The following is a 19,299-nucleotide window of genomic DNA, read 5'->3' on the forward strand; positions in this document are numbered from 1 at the left end:
TACACTGTCAGCACATCATCTACTATTAATTTGTATTATTTTTGTTTAAGAGTTAATGGTGGTTAACAAATCAATGGTGGATAATTTACTGACAGTATAAAAAATACTTACACTATGTCAGTATATACATATTAAATCCATAAATATATATATATATTAAATATATATAGTAGCTTTGAAATATTTAGACAATATTAAATACTTTATATTAAATATATTCCTAATATATATATATATATTTATTCTATGTTTATTATATTACAATATTCATTTTCAATAAACTCTTATCATCCTCCCAAAATATTAATGAATTGATAATTAAATTATAGAAATAAATGAATGAGTTCATAAAAATAGAATCTTATTTAAGTCTTTCCAAAATTTTCAATCAATAAACTTAGCTCATTAATAATTGAGTAATGTTACACTCTCCTACTAATTTTTATATTTATAAAAAATGATATATGTAACAGAATAATACTTTATTTATTAATGACTGATTTACAAGTAATATGTCATTTGATTATGAGTAGAGGAAATGATATATCCCTTTTATCGTCCAAGTTTTTGAAAAAAAGTCATATGCACACCATGTTCATCATTCATGTCACGTGGCATGCATTTGGAATATCACATTGATTTTTGAGGGATTAAGTTAATTAAGCTTGAATGTTACTCAAAGGATGTTTCACTCTTTTATAATCTTTGTTATTTATAAACGAGTTCTTTATGAAGTTATTATCGCCTATCACTATCAGTGTATCATTGTTGTGTTTTCGCTCTCTCTTGTTTGCTTTCACCCTTGTGCCTTTGTAGCATTACTCAATCATGGTAATTTTCTTCCTTGAAATTTTAAGAGATTCTGTTGACCTTCAATTTAATAGAAATTACTAGAATTCAAAAACTTTATGGTAAATATATTCCTATGGTTATGGCGTGTGATTGCAAATCTATGCCATTATTATAATATATAGTTTTTTTCTTCTTCGTCACCTCAATTTGATTTGATCCAAAAAAAACATGGTTTACACATTTAAACTTTCAAATCAATTAGAAATCTAACCAACAAAAGTCGACTCAATTAGTAATAATTCAACTCATATCGAATTCGACTTCCACTATCAACAATGATCAAAAGGACCCTCATTGACATATGAAGGAGCCCACAATGATCAACCCCTTTGCTAGTAAAAATAATATCCTAGCTTATGTCTTAATCTTCCCCACTGCCTCAAAAATCAAAATACCATTTTCCACCATTTTATCCAAGGCCTTCTTTTTTTCCTTACCCCAAATTGGGCTGTTGCTGATGGAACCAAATTTTCCTCTTTTATTATGTTTATTCAATTACAATTTTATTCTCCAACCGGACCACAAAACATTATGCTACTTTTTCCCTCTTCATGTTAAGTATCAGCTCAGCAACCATATTGCTGATTCCGTGTTGATGCGGTTGCAGCGGTTATCGCAACTGCAATATTGCGGCCGTATCATATGTCCACGATTTGAATTACTAGATACTTCTATAAACTGTTAATGTATAGCATATGTTCATTTATTCAAATACTAACTTTTAATCTATGTGCCCTATAATATACTAAGAGCACATCTGGTGAAGGATCTTCTGCAACTGCAGCTTCAGCTAAGGTGAGATTATACTTTGTTTGTAAATATTGTTCATGTTACCATATCTGGATATTCTCTTTTATGTGGTTCTTCTATGTCTTGGTTTGGATATCATGTTTTGTTTTGGTGCTTTAAATTAAATTTCAACAATAGTAACAAACTTTGGAGATATATTGCATGCACTACACATGATCAACATCAAAGCCAATCTTTGTATTATTTTTCTGAATATGTACTGTTAAGTTGTTAATTTTGGCATTCTTATAAGATATAGTAAATTAGGAACAGGTTGAAATAGATCAATTTTCTTCTTTTTTGTAAAAATTGAACTAGTGGGTTATCAACATAGCTTTGATCAATTTACTTCTGTCCAACTCTTAAGTCCTTAACCACTTCACTTTTTCCTCATACACCAAACAACATTTTCACCTCCAAAAGCATTTCAAGTTTATTATCATTACACCAAAGTCATTACATTTTCCCCAAATTTCAGAAACAAACTGTAAACACCCACACTATACAAATTCTCCGGTCTCTATTTCTAGAGGCGATGGTCCAAACTATTTTACCATTAATGCACATAAGCTGTTTGATTGAATGTCACATTTTGTCTGTTGTCAAAATTTTGCTTTTCCTCTCAATTTCGCTTTTCCGTCTGTGAATTGTTGAAGGAAGAGATTCCTTTTTCTGGTGAAACCCTGTGTATTCTGTTTCTGGTACTTCAGATTAATTCCGGTAATACATACATAATTCAGTGTGCTTACTCTTGATTTTATCACTTTCTCAGGGGGAAAATAAAAGAAAATCAGTTATGAATTTTGATTCTTTCAAGCAGGACATTGATGAACTTATAGGAGAATTCGCTCAGGTATTACGAAGATCTATGACCTGATGACCAGTGTTTTTCCTCATTGTGTTGGTGCCTTTGTAAATTCAAGAAGCTTTTTTCCCATTATTTATTTATTAACAATCACTGTTTACTTTAAAAAATTTGGTGTGTCACACAGGAGGGGTTAACAACATTGGCTGATATGAAGAGGGTATGGCTTTCGAAGAAGTTCTCTTATATTTATCAAGCCAGTCCATCTAGCAACCTGGCCTTCTTTATGCAATCTCTGTTTGCTCACTGTATAGGTACATGTTTAACTGGTATATCAAATTTTTATATCTATTAACAGTAAATACAAGCTGGTCCCTTTGGTTTAGAATTTGTCTGTTCATACTTATTGGATAATTTAGATGAATGGTTCTATTTTGTACTGAAAGGTAGTTCTAAAAGTGAGAATGGAAATCTTAAATCTAAAAGGCAGGGAAGCAATGTTTTTGAAAATTCTATCCGATAATTGTCATTTTTCTGAAGTATAGAAGTTTAACTATATTAGCCTTTTATCTAAGTTGTCTTTTTATTTGAGTAAATAAACTTTTTTATGGTATTATGCAGGTTACATGGTTGGCACTGCTTCTTTATCACACAGATTGGGTGGCCTTTATAGCCTCTACTGTCTATATGAGGTTCAACCATATAAACCTCCTTTTAGGGTCTACTTATCCCTTGGTAAGAGAGGTTTTATATTGAAATATGACTGGGCTAATTATATAATTAAGTTATTTGATAAGTTTTGCATCATCAGAGGCTCACAGAGACTGCACAAACTTGTTTCATAAATTGAATGGCTATGTGTGTGCTTATACAGGAGAGTTAGCAAAACTTAAAATCCTTGTTGTTGATGCAAAAGCAAATAACATTCAAGTGGTACCTGCTTTGGTAAAAAGAATGCTGGACAGAAACACGTTCCTTTACGGTGCAGTTGACTTGAGGGAAAGTTTTGTCACTGAGACAGTAAACCAACTCCAACAAGTACAGAATACCCGTGTTGAAGTTGCTTATGAAAAGTAAACCACCACATTAGACTTACGCATTGTTCTTTCCTTGTCATGTTAGTTGTTATATTGTGATTATCCCATTTCCCAACAACTGATTGTTTTCATGTTTTCCATATGGATGACAGGCTATTTAAGAACACTCAACTTGAGAACTACATCCACATGGACCTTGTAAGTATCCCAGTGCCTCATGACTTGCAAAATGATTTAATTTTCTTGATGATACTGGTTTACTATCAGATTTCATAAGGATAAGTTTACATGAAACTTACATTAAGTTATTAATCTTCTCAACTTAATTTTGGGGAACTAGGGCAAAAACATCGGTCAGGTATTACCGTGTATCTGTACTATTAATTTAATCATCTTTTGTCATCATTTTTCTAATCTTTAGTGTTAGTCAAAATTGGCTTGGGTTCTGGTTGCTTTACTCATCAAATATGAAATTTTACGTAAATTACAACGCATATTTGAATTAACTAATAGCTGCAACTTGGACGTAGGCTTCTAGTATTAAATAAGAGTACATGACTTATGATAGAGCATTATGACATCATTAGATGCATATAGCCGACCCCACCTAGAGGGATTAAGGTTTGGTTGTTGTTAGTTTTGCTTCTATGTTTGAAGCTATGGCACTATCTTCTTTTTGTTTGAGTGGCATGTTTTCCGCAAGTCTAGTTCACAATTTTGGATCATAATTACATCAGCTTTCTACCTGTCTGCCCATGAATTTAACCACATTGTGTTCTTCTGCATGAGGAATAGAGATGTGGCAGGAATATGGAAATAATTCAGATATATGCAACGAAAAACCTTTAATCTCCATTCTGCTTTCCACATGGCAGGGCATGGAAGTTGACCTTAATTTGCTGAAGAAAAAGTCATCTGAATATGCTAAGGCCAAGGGTGTAGCTATTAAAGGTATTTATCCATTTCCTGTTCTACATCAGTAGGTGCTCGAGAATAAAGCCACTTTCTATGTTTTGAAAGTGATTTCTTGTTGTGAAGCCGAGCGTTTGTTTTTTCCCTCTCATCCTAAAAGGCCAATGCAGGCAATCATCACAATACACTCACAAAGATTTATTTTTTTGTTTTGTTCCTCGGAACTTTCTTTATGTAAGGATGTGTTAGTTCCTCTTAGACATCCACCACAAATGTTTTCCTTGATTTGTTTAGACTAAAACTAATGTTGATTTTTCCGACTTGTAAAACTAATCTGTCTGCTTACAATAATGGACTTCAAAATATTATGTTGCAATTCATATTTTGACACAACTCAAGTCATCAAGGTTCAAAGTTCTGGAAATTGAATTCGCTTCAGTTTTTGTTTGTCTTCAAAAGAAGGACAATACTTTGTCCTCTTAGTTTTTGAATTCTACATCGACTTTTTTTCAAGGCCGGTTTTAGAAGTTCTATATGGCCATTGCAATTTGTCTTACCTATGATACAGTTAACTGTCATTTATCTAATTATGTGAGTGTCTTTCCTGAACTTTTCTTCTTAAAGAAGCAAGCAACATCATAGATGTAGAAAACATAAAGCACATAACAGAAGATAAGGAACCGATTGGAGAAGCTGTGGAGAAGATTGCTGAAGAATGGGTTGTCCAGAAGCAAACATTTTATAATCAAACAGGGTTGAAGGAGGATGATGGATATGACCGCGAGTTGGAACAACTACTTCTAGATAACAACCAAGATGATGAAGAGTCCAATGAAGAATGAAGATAAACGTCTGAGTTATTTATTTTATCAAACATTTTGTAATGGATAGGGATCCATACTATCAACCTGTGTTTGATTGTTTGAATAAGGAATTTCAAGATGCAATGCTTTTTTAGAGGATTTGGTAATACCAGAATTCTAAAATTTGAATCCAATTTTATAAACTTTAGTATTAGTACTGCCTCTGCCTCATGGGCCTTCTCTTGGTGCTGGCGCTATCTTACAACTAAGAAACTCTTTTAAGTTTAATAATTCAAATATCTAAGGTCACAAAGAGGGGAGAGTATCTAATTTACACTGAATTATCATTTAAACATAAAACAAACTTTTTTGTTTCTTCTTTTTTCTAACAGATGGGGAGAGGGAACATTTCCCGACTTCCATCTCAATCAAAGTGACAAAGTCACTCTTGGGCTATATACAAAACAGGCTTAATATTGTTAAAATTTTGGAATACTTGTTAGATAACTAGCTTCTTTCAAACAAGATGGTAGAGATTTGATCTGTGTATGCAAGTTTTTTTTTTGTACATGCAAAATCCAAACCCTTGTTGGATTATAAATAATAAAAAATTACATGTTCTAAATTGCTTTCTATTCCAAGCAAGTACTGAAGCATGAGCCATGTTCAGTTTGAGTATTCCACAGTTCACTGCATGAGCATTGCATTACACTACATAGGAGCAGCCAAGAATTTAACTTGCAGCAGAGTTAGAAACATATTTTTTATTTCCTTAAAAAACATAACTAATACAAGGAATTGTGGAAATTAAAATAATATGGGGAAATTGCTCAGGCTCTCTCCTTTCAATAGCATCATCCAGAAAGACAAAACACTAATCCCCCCCTTTTATCCAATTCATTTCGTGTGTATAGCCTAATATATCTAACAAACAATATCATAAACCTCATATCTCAACCTCAACAAGGTGAACCTTGTTTCCCTCTTCTGGCAAATGATCAATATTGAAAGTTACCAACCCAGAATCAATATCATACTCAAAATCCACTTCATTGGCTCCCAGCAAGCACCTTCTTGGTTTGGCAGAAGAATAAGCACCAAACTTTCCAGATCCCTTAATCTTCATACGAACTATAGCCACCAACAATCCATCATTTTTCACCTCATAGGCCAGGCCCTCAATAGCTCCACCAGCATTGAACATATTGATTAGTCCAATAGGAGCAAAACTATAACCAGTAGCCAAAACCTTAACAGGTGTAACAGCAAAAACATCATGTTCCAGCACCTTAAGAGACACGGGCATTGCCACATTGTAAGGAAGAATCACAACCTGACCAGAGTAGTGGCTGTAAAGAACACAATCACCATTCCAATCAGTTTCACCAGCAGCCTCTGATATAAGGTGAACATCACGGCCTCTAACATAACCAGTAATAGCATCAGAGTTAGTTTCATGGAAAGTGTTCTTCCTCTCACTACTACTCCAAGCAGCACCTTGACAGTTATAAATTCCAATCACCCCACCATGTTTATTCATGTTCCATATCTTCAACAAGCTCACCCCATCACGGGCCGGGTCAGAAAACAAACAATCCTTGGTGGGCCTCCCTGGCAAACGGGCCCGAAGAACTGACCCATCTGGTAACACTATCTTATTCAAAAGCTCAAAATTATGCTTGCCAGGTGCATCGCTGACGTAGATAGGCCCACCACTTATGGCCCGAGCAGAAGCATGGTACTCTGCAGCAGGATGAAGAGAATGAAACATGTCCCAATCCGGCTGCATAATCTCCCCAAGGAATATACTATTGTACGCCACAGAGGCTATGTGTATAGTGTGTGACACTGGATCACGTGGGTAGAAATCGTCTGAAGCCCTCACCACTGCTGTTTGCTTCGAACTAAACAAATAAATAATATAAAATTAAAATAGTTAATATAAAACTACATTTGTTAGGAGAGGCAGTCATGAATATTAAAATAAATAAAAAAACTATGGAAATAAGAGTGTGTGAGAGAAATGTACCAGTAGAGAGCATCAGTATTGTGGCTCATGCAAGCGATGCAACCATTATCAGGGAAGTTTCTAGCGATTGAGGCATCAAGTGCTTGATGATACTGTTTGGTAAGTTGAACCCTGCCACCTAAGCCAGCACCAAGGGTTTCTAATATGCACTGAACATCAACTTTAACGCCGTCAATACCTGCTGATGCTAAATAACTATGCAACCGGTCATAAAAATTGAACACATTGTTTGGGTTAACCAGACCCAAACCCTGAACCGCCAAAGCATCGGTTTTCCACGTGGGTTCGTTCTGAACCACACCCTTTGAAACATTTGGGTACTTCATCACTGAACCATATTCCTCCATTCCCTTAACCCCTGGTCTAACACCACCCCAATATCCAGTTATAGCGTGCCACACGTACACGTGTTTCAGCCCGTGTTTCTTCTTCGCTATCGAAACTATACTCTCTATCCCTAAATTAGGTTCCTCTTTCTTCTGAAACTTCTCATTCTCTTTCAATCCCGTTAGTCTCAACAACTGTTCTTGTTTTCCCTCTTCGTTTTTCTGATCGCCGGCGACGGATTGCCAACCGTCGTCGATTATGACGAACTTCGGAGGCGTTCCGCCGGCGGCGAGTGATTGTAATCCTGCTTCGACGCCTTCTTGAGTAACCTCTTGGTAAAACGCGTCCCACGTGCACCAACCGAAATAATCAACGATCTCTGGGAGTTTCTTCTCGTGGCGTAAACGGAAAGTGTTGAGGTGATTCTTAACTGCTTTAAACGCGTCGTGGATGGTGGCGAAGGGATCGGTGCCGGCGCTGATGAAAAGAGCGTGATTAAACGACGACGCTTTGGTATCAGTGTCGCCACTTTCGATGCATAATTCTAATTGATCCATTGCGTTTCCTTGAAGGCATGATCTGAATGAGCCTTCAATGAGAGGAAGGAAAACAGTGTAGATAATTTGTTTGTTATTATCTCCGTTTTCTGATTCAAGGTGGGACCCTTCTTTTGTTTCAACCAATAGGAATTGAGTTTCTAATGGAATATCTCTTCCTTTATCTCCCATTCTTTGTGCCATCCACCATAGCTTGAACCTGAAGCACGCCATGAATCGAACGTCTTTTAGGGTTCCAAGTGAAACGACGTGGCTGCTGTCGTTTCTGTCGAATAATGCTCCGAGGAAAACTCCATCCACCGGCCCTGACGCCGTCGCTGATGTCTCTATCACGTTTTCCGGCACGCCGGTTAGAATGGTTCGGTCCTTCACGATCAGGTTCTTCTCTGAAACTCGAACTGTAGGTTTAATCGTCATTGCTTCAACTTGGTTACTTCTCTGCAATAATTAATGAAATAAAATTCAGATTTAGATTCAAATGATTTAAATTTTTCATGGAAACATAGTAATTGAGCGAAATACCTTGAAAGACAAAACGGGAAATGCTAGATTGGAAAAACGTCTGTGAATTCGAAAGTATGAAGAAAAGAAAACAAATTTACCGTCAGCAAAACAATGAAATAAACGAAAGAGAAACAGAAAAAAAAAATCTAAGAAAAAATAATAGTACCAGAAGTTGAATACTTAGGTGATTGTTGAATTGGATAAGAATGACGTGTTGAAAAGAATGTGTATGAATGTGGAGAAAGAATTGGAGAATTTGTGGTATTTATAGTTAGGGATGAACAAGTGTAGAATGAATTGGACACCATGGTTAAGATGTTGCTTCTTCTATTCACTATAACTTTTCTCGTGAAAACAATAACGATAATACTCCGTTTCCAACGCAGTTATTAAATTATTATTGAATTGTCGTTGGATTCGATCGCCACGTCAGATCCACGCTCACACACCGTCCCACTTGCTTAAACCATATCCATCTTTATATAGAAGAAATTATTTACTATAGATAAATAATAATCGAATAAAATGTATGCAATTAGCACTATAAATGAACCGAATTAACTCAGTATTCGTTCAAAAATTGACTGTTATTTAGTTCGATAAACTTGATTCATGAACCAAATGAGCTAAAAATGCGAATCAAACTTGAGTTGGATATAATTCGACTCGATAGGTTCATGAACTGGTTCGATATAAATATATAAATAAACTAGTTTTTATATTTATTATGATCCAAACATTATTTTTTTATATTTATTATTATGATATATATAAACAAGATTATATTTATATATATGTATAAAATTTTTTTTAGTATTTTTCAAATTTTAATTAATTATTTGAGTTATCTAAATGAACTATTTGAACTGAACCGAACAGTTTGTGAACTTTAACCAAACTGAACTTAAGCTAAAAAAAATAACTCATATCAAACTTAGTCGAGTTCCGAGCTGTGTCAATCTTTATCGAGTTGACTCTGATCAACTCGATTCAGCTTATTTACGGTCTTACATGTAATAATAAACGCATTCGTGTTGCTTACGGGCACCTACTTGATATGTTCTTGTCGTAGCCAAACGAATGATCAAGTTTATTTTAAATTATTTAGCAACATGATATGTCTATTTAATAATGATTAGTAAAGTTCTAAATAATTTGAGGGCATGTTGAGATTTTGGAACAAGAACAACTAAGGAAGTAATAATTGGGGGAATGAATTTGGCATTAGGCCTATTAGAAATAATTGGGGCATACCACGAATGCTGATATGATTAGATAAGATGGCCCACTTGTTGATTTACTGATAGATACGTATATGTTTGGTTTAGTTGATTATAATAAAAAGGATACTATATGTTAGGGTTTAGCAATTAGACAGAGATGGAGATAACGTGATTTTTCAGAAGACACAAGTAAGGAAAAATCTTGGGAATGACATGAGAAGATAGAGATTGTCTATCCAGTAGGCCAATTGGGTTAGTAGCTCATTCTAGACTAAAAGCAAGTGTCGAACAACATATTCATTCTTATTTGGATCTTATATATTATTTTATAATTTATTATAACTTCTCATGAATATCATCTAATTTTTTCTTACAATGACAAATATCATTCTTATTCTTGTTTGGGTCCTACACCATCTACTTTTTTTTTTGCCATAAAATCTATCTCTATCCTCCCTTTTCATTGTTTAAGAATAATCTAAATAGAATAATAATCCCGACCTTGCTATAAGGTTACTACTTTATCATATGTAGAGTCCCTTTACGGTAACTATTTTATGCTGATTTATTCCTTGGAAATTGGTTTTTTGAGTTATTATATTTATGATTCACTCATTCATTAGATATGATGAATAGGTTCATGCAATTTGCAAATAATTCTGTTTGAAGAATCCAATTGGTGAAAGATGCAATTTGGAGAGTATAAGTTGCAACATGCAATGAACTGAAAAGCCTTTGGCTGATGGCCCTGACACTTTATAAAAAAGCTTAAAAGGAGAGTATGAATTGTATATAACAAAAAAATGTTAATAACAATTCTAGCCTTTTGTAATTACAAAATAAAAATACAATCAATTCATACATTTTGAAGATATGCATTATATAAAAAACAATTATTGTGTTGAAATTATTTGAAGATATGCATTATATAAAATTAGAAAAAATCAAGTAAATAAATATTAGACGGGTGTCATATAAAGCATATTTATCATACTCATATACTACTAAAAGATTACTAGCCTCCTTTTGGGAATTATAGAACAAGATGTGGTTCGGGCAATTTAACTTTGAAGCTCCTAGTAGTTAAATATTTTTTAGTGAATTAGCTACTTTAATAACTTGCAAGTTCAATAAAATATCATACTTATTACTATAAATACAATATACACCTTATCTCACAATGTACAATTAAAAAGAAGTTTATGACGTGCATTGGTGCAAGCGAATGTTTTTTATCATTAAAATTTAATAATGAGAAAAATCCAAATCCTCTTATTTTATATGTCTAATAAATATCGTCCTACTTACTAAATATACAAATGATTTCAAAATATTAAATGCACGAGTTTTTAAAAGTAGTAGGAGGTTTGACGGAAGGAAATTCAGGAAAATAAAGCCAATTCTTAAATAATTTTTTAAAAATCCCCTACAAAAAAACAAGTGTTTCATTCAATATTTTCTAAATACAATACATTTTATTATCAATATATAAAGGTAGCTCTAGCATTAAAGCGAATATATCTCCACCTTTTATTAGCAAATAGCAAAATTTAAATCGTTGTACATTGGGAAAATCCTCCCAAGGTAGGAATAAATAAAACATACAATCACCTAATAATAATCACATTCAACTTGATGTAACAGCAAAACCATGTCATAAATGTTGATAACACAACACCGCCACATAATAATAAAAAGACAAAGAAATTAACATCAATGTGAACTAACTATATGCCAATCTACTCCAAATATCTCAACTTCTTGTGCTAATTAAATCAAGTGATTTTATTTCCTTTTAGATGGGAATATGAGTTGTGTGGATTTTACGAATTGATTAACCCTCCCGGATATTTAGCTAAGCTAGGCTATAATGATTTCCGTGGAGTGTTAATGCCTCATTATTATGGATTAAATGACTAAAACATGGATGGATAAGATTCCTAACAAGAATAGTCAGAAAAATACTTAATTATTGATTTTTTAACTTAAATATATCCTTTTCAACCTATCACAAATAGTGTTACATGGAATGACACACTTTGTTGGTGTTACATAGAGTGACACTTTATTGTATAATAGACTTGTTCCCCTGAATTATTGGTATTTCAAAAAATGGAATAGTTGAAATATTTGCACGGCTGAATAAAAATGAAAATTTTCTTTAATGCATGTAAGAGAACTAATGGGGCCAAAATTATATTTTGCTAAACGAAAAAAATCACTTTACGAGAAAAAAATACTGTATCAATCCACACATGTACAATGCGTTTGGATGTTTTTCTTTTTGTATAGAAACCGTTTTCTTTTTGTATAGTAGACGTTTTCTTTGAGCATTATTTAAAAAGTTGTTTGATATTTTTAAAAAGAAAAGTTGCTTGTTTATTTTAAAACCAATTATTACTACATTCTTTCCTCAAAATCAACTATCTAACAAATTGTGATTACTTTTAGGTAACCCAAAGAAAATTCAAAATAGTGCTTAAGAGCAAAACTGTACAACGACCAAGAGTCCAACCATTGTTTAAGGATATAGTTATGATACAAGTAATTTATATTTGAAAAACCTCCCTTCTTCATAGATCAATATAATCAACCACCAAGGCACCAACTAGATTAACTTAACTTCTTTTCAATAAGTGCAGTGCCCTCAGTAAGTGAAAAATGTCACTGCAGTGCAAGCATTCAAAGCCAGTTAGATAGTTTTTCTCAACATCTGCAATATGGCTTCTGCATCTTTTATCTCCTCTTGGCTTTCTTGAGAATCATCATGGCCTTGTGAAAAGTCAGCATTTGTATAAGTTCTAATTCCAGGGCCATGTCCTCCAGTATCCCTTTCCCTTCCTTGTTGTGCTCTTCTCACTTCTTTTTGATGCTCAGTCAATTCTAACCTCTTCTTTTTAAAACTTATAGGAGGTACCTCTTTTTGTGTATCCAACACTAGTTCCACCCTCTTAGAAGTTCTATTATGTTTTGCACTGACCCTATATCCAACCAGAGCATCATTGAACTCTTCATATGAATTACATTTTTTAAGCGATGGTAATGGTGGTAGGCTTCTCTTCTGGAGTTTTAATTTTCCTTTTCTGGATAGCTTGTCAAGGACACAAAGAAGGCTCTGAGGAAAATCCGAAATAATTTCTTGACCAAATGTCGAATTCCAAAATTTGATGGTTGGCTCTGAAATGGAGGGGTATGAATGATCAAGAGTCTTATTAAACAGTGCTTCATGAAGTTTGAGTAAAGCTGAACCGAAGTTTATTGGAGGTTGACTTCTTCTCAAGCAATTTAGAATTTCAGTCCACAGAAGCTGGATTTGGTCGTTTGTTCTTTCATCCTGCATTCCCATGTTTGATAGCCATTGAACTAGTGGACAGGAAACAATCTGCAATCAAGTATTTGGAATATTACATACTGGTTTTAGCAGATTGGAAAATTTCAAGAATGAAGACTTTCTTCACAAAGGAAACCCACTTTGCCCCCATTGAATGAATAAATATAATATAATGAAAGAAAAAGGGAAAAGGAAGACTAACTGAAAGAAACAAGCTTTATCACCATGGTTCTGAACTTCTGAATATATATTTAGTTAACAAAAGCTATCAGCCATTAACATCTTATGAATATATATTTTTTTCGTAAAGGTCTCTCTCTCAGACGAAAAGGGCAAAAGAAACTGACGACTCTCTCGCAGCAACTCTAACAATGAGAGAAATACCTTCCTCGTTAGAGTTATATGTTTTTCTAGTCATTCCTACTTGAGTCCTCTATTTTAAGATTTATTAGGGGAAGTGCTTCTTAACCTCTCAGTTGGCAGTATATAAAATATGTGTGCATATATCATAGGAGCTATAATAATGAATCCTAAAGTATAATTAAGGGAAACAAACCTCCAGAAAACGAAGAATATCTTGCTTCCAGCGAAGGCAACCTACAAAGCATGCTAATGCCGAAGAGACCCTATGATTCATGATAAAGTGACAGTCAAATAGAGTTAATCGATGACCATCCTAGCATGAAATAAAGGAGACAACTTATATTGACTGACCTGGAGGTCCCAACAAAACCAGGCATTGGGTCTATTATCATGTCTATCCTCAAGAAATTCATATACCTGAGAAATGCCACAAGGATGATCAGCAGCAATTTAAACAAATAGGCATAAAAAGAGATACTCATAGTTAGAGAAAGAAAGAAGAGATCAAGGAGTAAACAAAAAGCATAGAGCTTCTTCTAGAAAGGCACATTCTATCAATGTAATTATCCGGTCATTACAAGACATCTTTGGACTTACCTGGCAGCAAATTTTAAGCAGTTTCTTATGCCACAGTGCATTTTGCCATCAAGGCAAGTTTTACTTCTGTATGTTTCAGAAACCAATTCTGAAGTGCAAATCTGATCTAGAATGCAGATCAAGAAATTGCCAGATAAATGAAGGACCATAAGACCCATATCATTGCATGTCAAACTAGAATCAGTGCCGTCCTCAAGCAATCCAGCTTTTTCATCTAGGCACCTGCTTAACAGTGTGCACAGTTCTCCGGAGAAACTGGTTGTTGTTGAACATTCAAACCCTGAAGCACTAAGAGTTCCATAAAGTGATTTCCATGTTTGGAAAATGATCTCAAGCCTTAGCTTTCTTTCTGGTGATACAGGACACTTCTCCAAAGAGGCACTATCATTTGAGAATGCCAGTCTTGAAACTTCAGAGTATGCCATGATGGGGTAAATTAAAAGATGGCATATGGAAGAACGTCCAGTACTGTCAGACATGACTTCCTGTAGAAACTTGCAGTTTGGATCACATAGACAGTAATTCAGAGCTTGAGCCACTGTTATCCATAAATTTAAGTACATTGGTTGAACATGTTTGTACAAGAAGCCAATACAGGTGCAGAAATTTTCTAGGGGATCACTTGAAGAAAATATAAATTTAAAATAGTCACACATCCCTTCTGAATTGCAGTCTGATTGGGTGGAATCCATTGTTAATTGAACCATCATATGGAAGTAAAGCGCTATCAAATAAACCAATGGAGAAACCTTATCCATATAAGAAATACAACTAATACTCGGAAGTTTTAGGTGATTGTTATGGTCAACTGATTGCATGTCACCAATGTACTTTAGGTCTAAAGAAAACTTGTACAGTGGAGATCCCAACATAGAAGGATCCAAGTGCTTTGTCATAGCATCTATAAACTGAATGGAAGTACAATACAAGTCATAATTTTCCCTGCCCTCTGAATACAAGTCTTGACATACTTTTTTCATGAATGTTAGTAATGAGTCCAAGCACCACATAATACCCCCATAATTGGTAGCTGGACTATTCAAGTCCATTTTGACTCCTTTCACAATATATATAAATAACTTCAATACAACATCATAAACAAGACGTCTATGATCACAAGGGACAGTTGGCCCTGATGCTTGACGGATGATAACGAAAATCATACTTAGATAAAATTCCAGTTGGCTGATATCCCATGGCAGCCATCTAATCAGGTGTTGCTGCTTCAAAGAGCATTTTCCAGATAGAGAAGGTCCAGTTCCAGAGATTCTATGTGTTACCCGGTCAGTTGACTGGTAGAGCACATCCCTACACTTCTGTGAAATACTATCACTGAGCAGATCAAGGCCCAGGTTCCATGACCAGATGCTCTTGCTATCAGGTCCGTTCTGAAATATTACTTTAAGAATAGGTTCCAAAACCATTTTTATCAATGGTGGTTCATTGATAGAGGTATCGAGCTTATGTAACAAATAACACCATGTGTTCAAGCAGGATGACTGAACAGATATATCACATTTACTAGACATGATGCCAATTAGCGGCGTCATTATTAGCTTTATGCTTTTGGAAAATCCATTTGCTTGCACATCACAACTGTTCCTTCCTTCAGCTGGTGTATTTTTCTCAGAAGCTGGTATTGGGCAGGGAACAAGTGCATCAATTAGACCTTCCCAGGCAACCTGTACAAAGGACACTAGAAAAGGTCACATAAGTGTTAGAATATATGGAGACTATCTTATGACATCATTGTTGTATCTTAGATGATTTCATTGTTAAGGTTCCATCTCAAAACCAATTTGGCAACGAGAGGAGTAACCAACAAATATTTAAATCATTCTCGAAAAAATGAGGCATGCGATGTGGTACTTACTTCCCAACACGCCCCATCCATAAAAAGCTTGTTGGGCCAGGTGATGGGTTATCTTTGACCCAATACGAAAAAGCATCTTTTAGACCATGACAATCAGAAGTTAGGCAATGGATAATTGGCAAATGGCAATGAGAGGAGTAGCTCAACAAGTATTTAAATCTTCGCTAAGACAATAAGGCAGACAATGTGGACTTATTTCCCAATACTCTTATGATTTTTGTAATATTACATTAGGATCAGAATTTCTTTATTAGGAATGACAGGAGTTTGGGTTCATCTTTTGTACATATCATCACATTACATCCTTGACTAATATTACCAAGTTGAAGTTGTCTCTATTTTCTTTATTCCCAAGTCCTAAACCTAATTCTTCAACAATAAGCAATGATAGCTAAACGATCTTAATAACTAGTGAGAGTTCGAGTTCTTAGTCTTCAAATTTCTTCCAGACATTTGCATTATGTCACTTAAAATGTGGAACAGCCTTACATCCCACACGTAGTCTGTCCCGACTGAATCATGGATGACATAATGCAGTACATCAATCAATACCTGTGTAGCAATTTGAACTTGAGGGTCATGATCTGTAAATGTACATTCAGGAATTTTCAGCATATCATTAACTAATTGTCTAGTCTTCAAAGCATGGGATCCAAGCATCCGGACAAACCAACCCCATGCTTGAATAGCTTGAACCTTCATACCCTTATCTAGCAAATCCTTCATCCCATTTAGCAATTTTATCTTCATATCTTTGGCTATAACCTATCGAAAAAGGATCAAAGCAGACAGTGAGACCACAGAGCACTTGTTTAAACCACTATTTAACCTTAGAGACCAATTGCAATATGCCATGGCAATGATATAAACTTAAAGGGGGAAATTCCGATTTGAAATACCCTAAAATGAAATTCAGATAACTAACCGCTACAGTAAAATTGCAGGAAGCAAGGATTAAAAGTATCCCCTTTATCACAAACCTGCCTTATCCCTAAAAGATATTGTTGTTCAAATCATTTGCACAAAGATGTAAATGATGATAACCTTATAGATTATACAGTCATAATAAGATCATGTCATGCACCAAAGTACAGATTGACCTCATTACATTTAATAACACTTCAGGTTTTTGGTACCTTGGAGAGATCTAGTGAAGGAGGAATGACTGTAGATCTGATCTTCAACAGGCACCTTTCCATGGCATCCTTCTCTCTCTTATCTGTGCTAAGGAGTCTCCTGTATATTGGAGGAGCCCATATATGGGATGAGTCTCTCATTTTCTCACTTAATTGACCAGCTAGTTTCATTATAGCCTGTCATGGAAAGATTTAAAGAAATGTGTACACTTACAGTCAAATGAATTGCATGGATAGCTATGTAAAAAGATCCAAGACCAGCATAGCCAGGCTTTCTTAAAAGTACATTTGTATTTAGTCGGTAGTAAAAAAAAAGAATGAAGATGATATAATAACATTGTCATTGATTATATAAAAGTACATAGTTCTTTGTTTTCAAGGTTGAGCAACACACATTTAGTTATAATGATTCATAGAGAGGACACACATGATGTCCACAGCTATAAATCATCTAATTAGCTCAAGCGCATATGCATAACATTCTCCGTAGTAGGTTATCTGATATCTAAAAATAGGCAAGGACTGAGTATAGCTCAAACACTGATTCAATATGTCCCAACCCCAATTTCCCCCTTCTAGCATTAAACACTTAATTCCAAGAAAAACGACAACTTGAGAAACAACCACATTCTAGAATAGTACAAGGAGCATTTAGCTAATCTCTACACAATTAAAAGAAGGTCCAGAAACAAGAGTTTTCTTTTTTAACACACACACATCACACAAATACTTCAGATATTCTTAAGGAAATGAAATTGTACCTGAGTAGCTTCAAATGTTGTTGACAAAGAACCCATTGGATTGTCAAGGGCATGAACTATTGCGCGTAACAAAGAATCGAAGTGGGTAGCAAGAGACGACACATCTAATTGTTGAACAGATATGCACCATACCCCCAAATTACAAGCAGACTGCAACAATAGTTAACAAATTTCATTAAAACAAAACAAGTAAAAAGAGAATACTAATCAAAGTGAAAGAATATAAAACTAACCTTTAACTTAGTGGTTATAATTAGCTTGGCCAATGAGTCTAACACCAAATTAGAATCATCCACTGCAAAAACAATAGAGAATTAAAATCGGTGTTGAATATAAGCAAAGTGAATGCAACAAAGAATAATAGACCAACAATGTGTTGGTCTAGTGGTGTAACGCCCTACTAGATCACCAAGGTCGATGGTTCGGTTCCTAAGAGCGATACTTGTTGGGAGAGGTAGCCACTAACCCCGAAAGGAATTAGTTCCTTAACTAAAAAGGAGAGGCATACCCTTGGTAGTATTGCACCGCAATTGCAGCATGATGCGGTTGGGACGGTTACTACAACCGCAATATATTGCGGCTGCATCACGTGATGCAGTACGCAACAAACACTGGTAGTACCAAAAAAACAAAGAATAATAGTAGAGACGTGTATATATATACCTTGAAGAGTGGATGCAATAGAAGGATGATAAATCATGAAACCCAAACACTTCAATGCTTGTGCAGCACTAACAGAAAGAAGAAGAAAACATAAATAGTTAAAGAATCAACAAAAAAAGAAGGTTAAGGTGATAAAAAGAGAAGGTGAAACTCACATTTCTTCATCTTCGTGTGAGATATCGATGAGAATGGAAAAGATGATGGAATTGGAGAAAAGAGTGAGGGATTGAAGAGAAGAAGGGTTGAGTGAAGATTGTTGTTGGAAGTTGAAAAGGGTTGAGTAGCCATAACACTTGTTGGACTTGTCATCGGAAAATATGAAACGACGGATTTCGTCGATGTCGTTTGGAGTATCTGACATTGCGTTTTGAAACGGAGATTCAAATCTTTGCACTGGTGATTGGTGCTGAAACAAAATAATCAATCTTTCGCGCCAAAGCTAGGTTACATGGCGGGGTTTCATTGAAAAAATCAATAATAGGTGGACCGGTTAAAGTTAATTTTAGAAAATGTGTATTCAATAATGAAAATGTAAATTTTATACACTATTAAAATATTATTTATATTTAATTATTATTAGTTTTTTTAAATTAATAATATATGATAATAATTGTGTATATATTTTTATAGTGTTAATTTATAGATACTAGTGTGTCGATCTGCAGTGACCTACGTCATATTTTTTCTAATATAATATATCAGCAGCATGTTATATTATCTAAGAAAAACAATTTAAA

General features: G+C 34.6%; 3 protein-coding genes across 7 annotated transcripts; 1 reads left to right on the top strand and 2 right to left on the bottom strand.

Annotated features, from left to right (window-relative positions):
- Positions 1,269-5,384, top strand: LOC109345788. 4 transcript variants are annotated; one of them, XM_019585013.1, is made up of 8 exons: positions 1,269-1,647; positions 2,414-2,494; positions 2,634-2,760; positions 3,068-3,181; positions 3,321-3,519; positions 3,636-3,681; positions 4,359-4,434; positions 5,023-5,384. In XM_019585013.1, the coding sequence occupies exons 2-8, from the start codon at positions 2,438-2,440 to the stop codon at positions 5,235-5,237; spliced, it is 834 nt and encodes a 277-aa protein (XP_019440558.1). In that variant the 5' UTR covers positions 1,269-1,647; positions 2,414-2,437; the 3' UTR covers positions 5,238-5,384. The 4 variants fall into 4 exon arrangements, with proteins under 4 accessions (XP_019440558.1, XP_019440532.1, XP_019440549.1 ...); XM_019584987.1 differs by having other exon boundaries at positions 1,270-1,647; positions 5,020-5,384; XM_019585004.1 differs by lacking the exon at positions 1,269-1,647 and adding an exon at positions 1,971-2,177 and having other exon boundaries at positions 2,418-2,494; positions 5,020-5,384.
- Positions 6,056-8,981, bottom strand: LOC109345773 (probable galactinol--sucrose galactosyltransferase 6). Of its 2 annotated transcripts, none has more exons than XM_019584967.1 (4): positions 8,782-8,981; positions 8,634-8,689; positions 7,228-8,549; positions 6,056-7,102 (listed from the first exon to the last, which is right to left on the bottom strand). In XM_019584967.1, the coding sequence occupies exons 1-4, from the start codon at positions 8,921-8,923 to the stop codon at positions 6,145-6,147; spliced, it is 2,478 nt and encodes an 825-aa protein (XP_019440512.1). In that variant the 5' UTR covers positions 8,924-8,981; the 3' UTR covers positions 6,056-6,144. The 2 variants fall into 2 exon arrangements, with proteins under 2 accessions (XP_019440512.1, XP_019440520.1); XM_019584975.1 differs by having other exon boundaries at positions 8,634-8,673; positions 8,782-8,891.
- On the bottom strand, positions 12,333-19,007 carry LOC109345806. Its single transcript, XM_019585026.1, has 10 exons — positions 18,718-19,007; positions 18,563-18,630; positions 18,133-18,194; positions 17,900-18,049; positions 17,139-17,315; positions 16,555-16,767; positions 14,130-15,811; positions 13,884-13,949; positions 13,726-13,795; positions 12,333-13,220 (listed from the first exon to the last, which is right to left on the bottom strand). Exons 1-10 carry the CDS (start codon positions 18,921-18,923, stop codon positions 12,531-12,533), a joined length of 3,384 nt encoding a protein of 1,127 aa, XP_019440571.1. The 5' UTR covers positions 18,924-19,007; the 3' UTR covers positions 12,333-12,530.

The sequence above is a fragment of the Lupinus angustifolius genome, chromosome LG01 (genome assembly GCF_001865875.1).
Source record: "Lupinus angustifolius cultivar Tanjil chromosome LG01, LupAngTanjil_v1.0, whole genome shotgun sequence".
Taxonomy (NCBI): Eukaryota; Viridiplantae; Streptophyta; class Magnoliopsida; order Fabales; family Fabaceae; genus Lupinus; species Lupinus angustifolius.

Excerpts from the sequence above, each read along its gene's own strand:
- LOC109345788 (XM_019584987.1), top strand. The coding sequence starts at position 2,438 with ATGAATTTTGATTCTTTCAAGCAGGACATTGATGAACTTATAGGAGAA. Across the intron at positions 2,761-3,067 it reads TCTGTTTGCTCACTGTATAG|GTTACATGGTTGGCACTGCT; the intron begins GTACATGTTTAA and ends GGTATTATGCAG. Across the intron at positions 4,435-5,019 it reads CAAGGGTGTAGCTATTAAAG|AAGCAAGCAACATCATAGAT; the intron begins GTATTTATCCAT and ends TTCTTCTTAAAG.
- LOC109345806 (XM_019585026.1), bottom strand. The coding sequence starts at position 18,923 with ATGTCAGATACTCCAAACGACATCGACGAAATCCGTCGTTTCATATTT. Across the intron at positions 16,768-17,138 it reads CTTCACTAGATCTCTCCAAG|GTTATAGCCAAAGATATGAA; the intron begins GTACCAAAAACC and ends CTTTTTCGATAG. Across the intron at positions 13,221-13,725 it reads ATATTCTTCGTTTTCTGGAG|ATTGTTTCCTGTCCACTAGT; the intron begins GTTTGTTTCCCT and ends ACTTGATTGCAG.
- LOC109345773 (XM_019584967.1), bottom strand. The coding sequence starts at position 8,923 with ATGGTGTCCAATTCATTCTACACTTGTTCATCCCTAACTATAAATACC. Across the intron at positions 8,690-8,781 it reads ACCTAAGTATTCAACTTCTG|ACTTTCGAATTCACAGACGT; the intron begins GTACTATTATTT and ends TCTTTTCTTCAT. Across the intron at positions 8,550-8,633 it reads TTCCCGTTTTGTCTTTCAAG|AGAAGTAACCAAGTTGAAGC; the intron begins GTATTTCGCTCA and ends TAATTATTGCAG.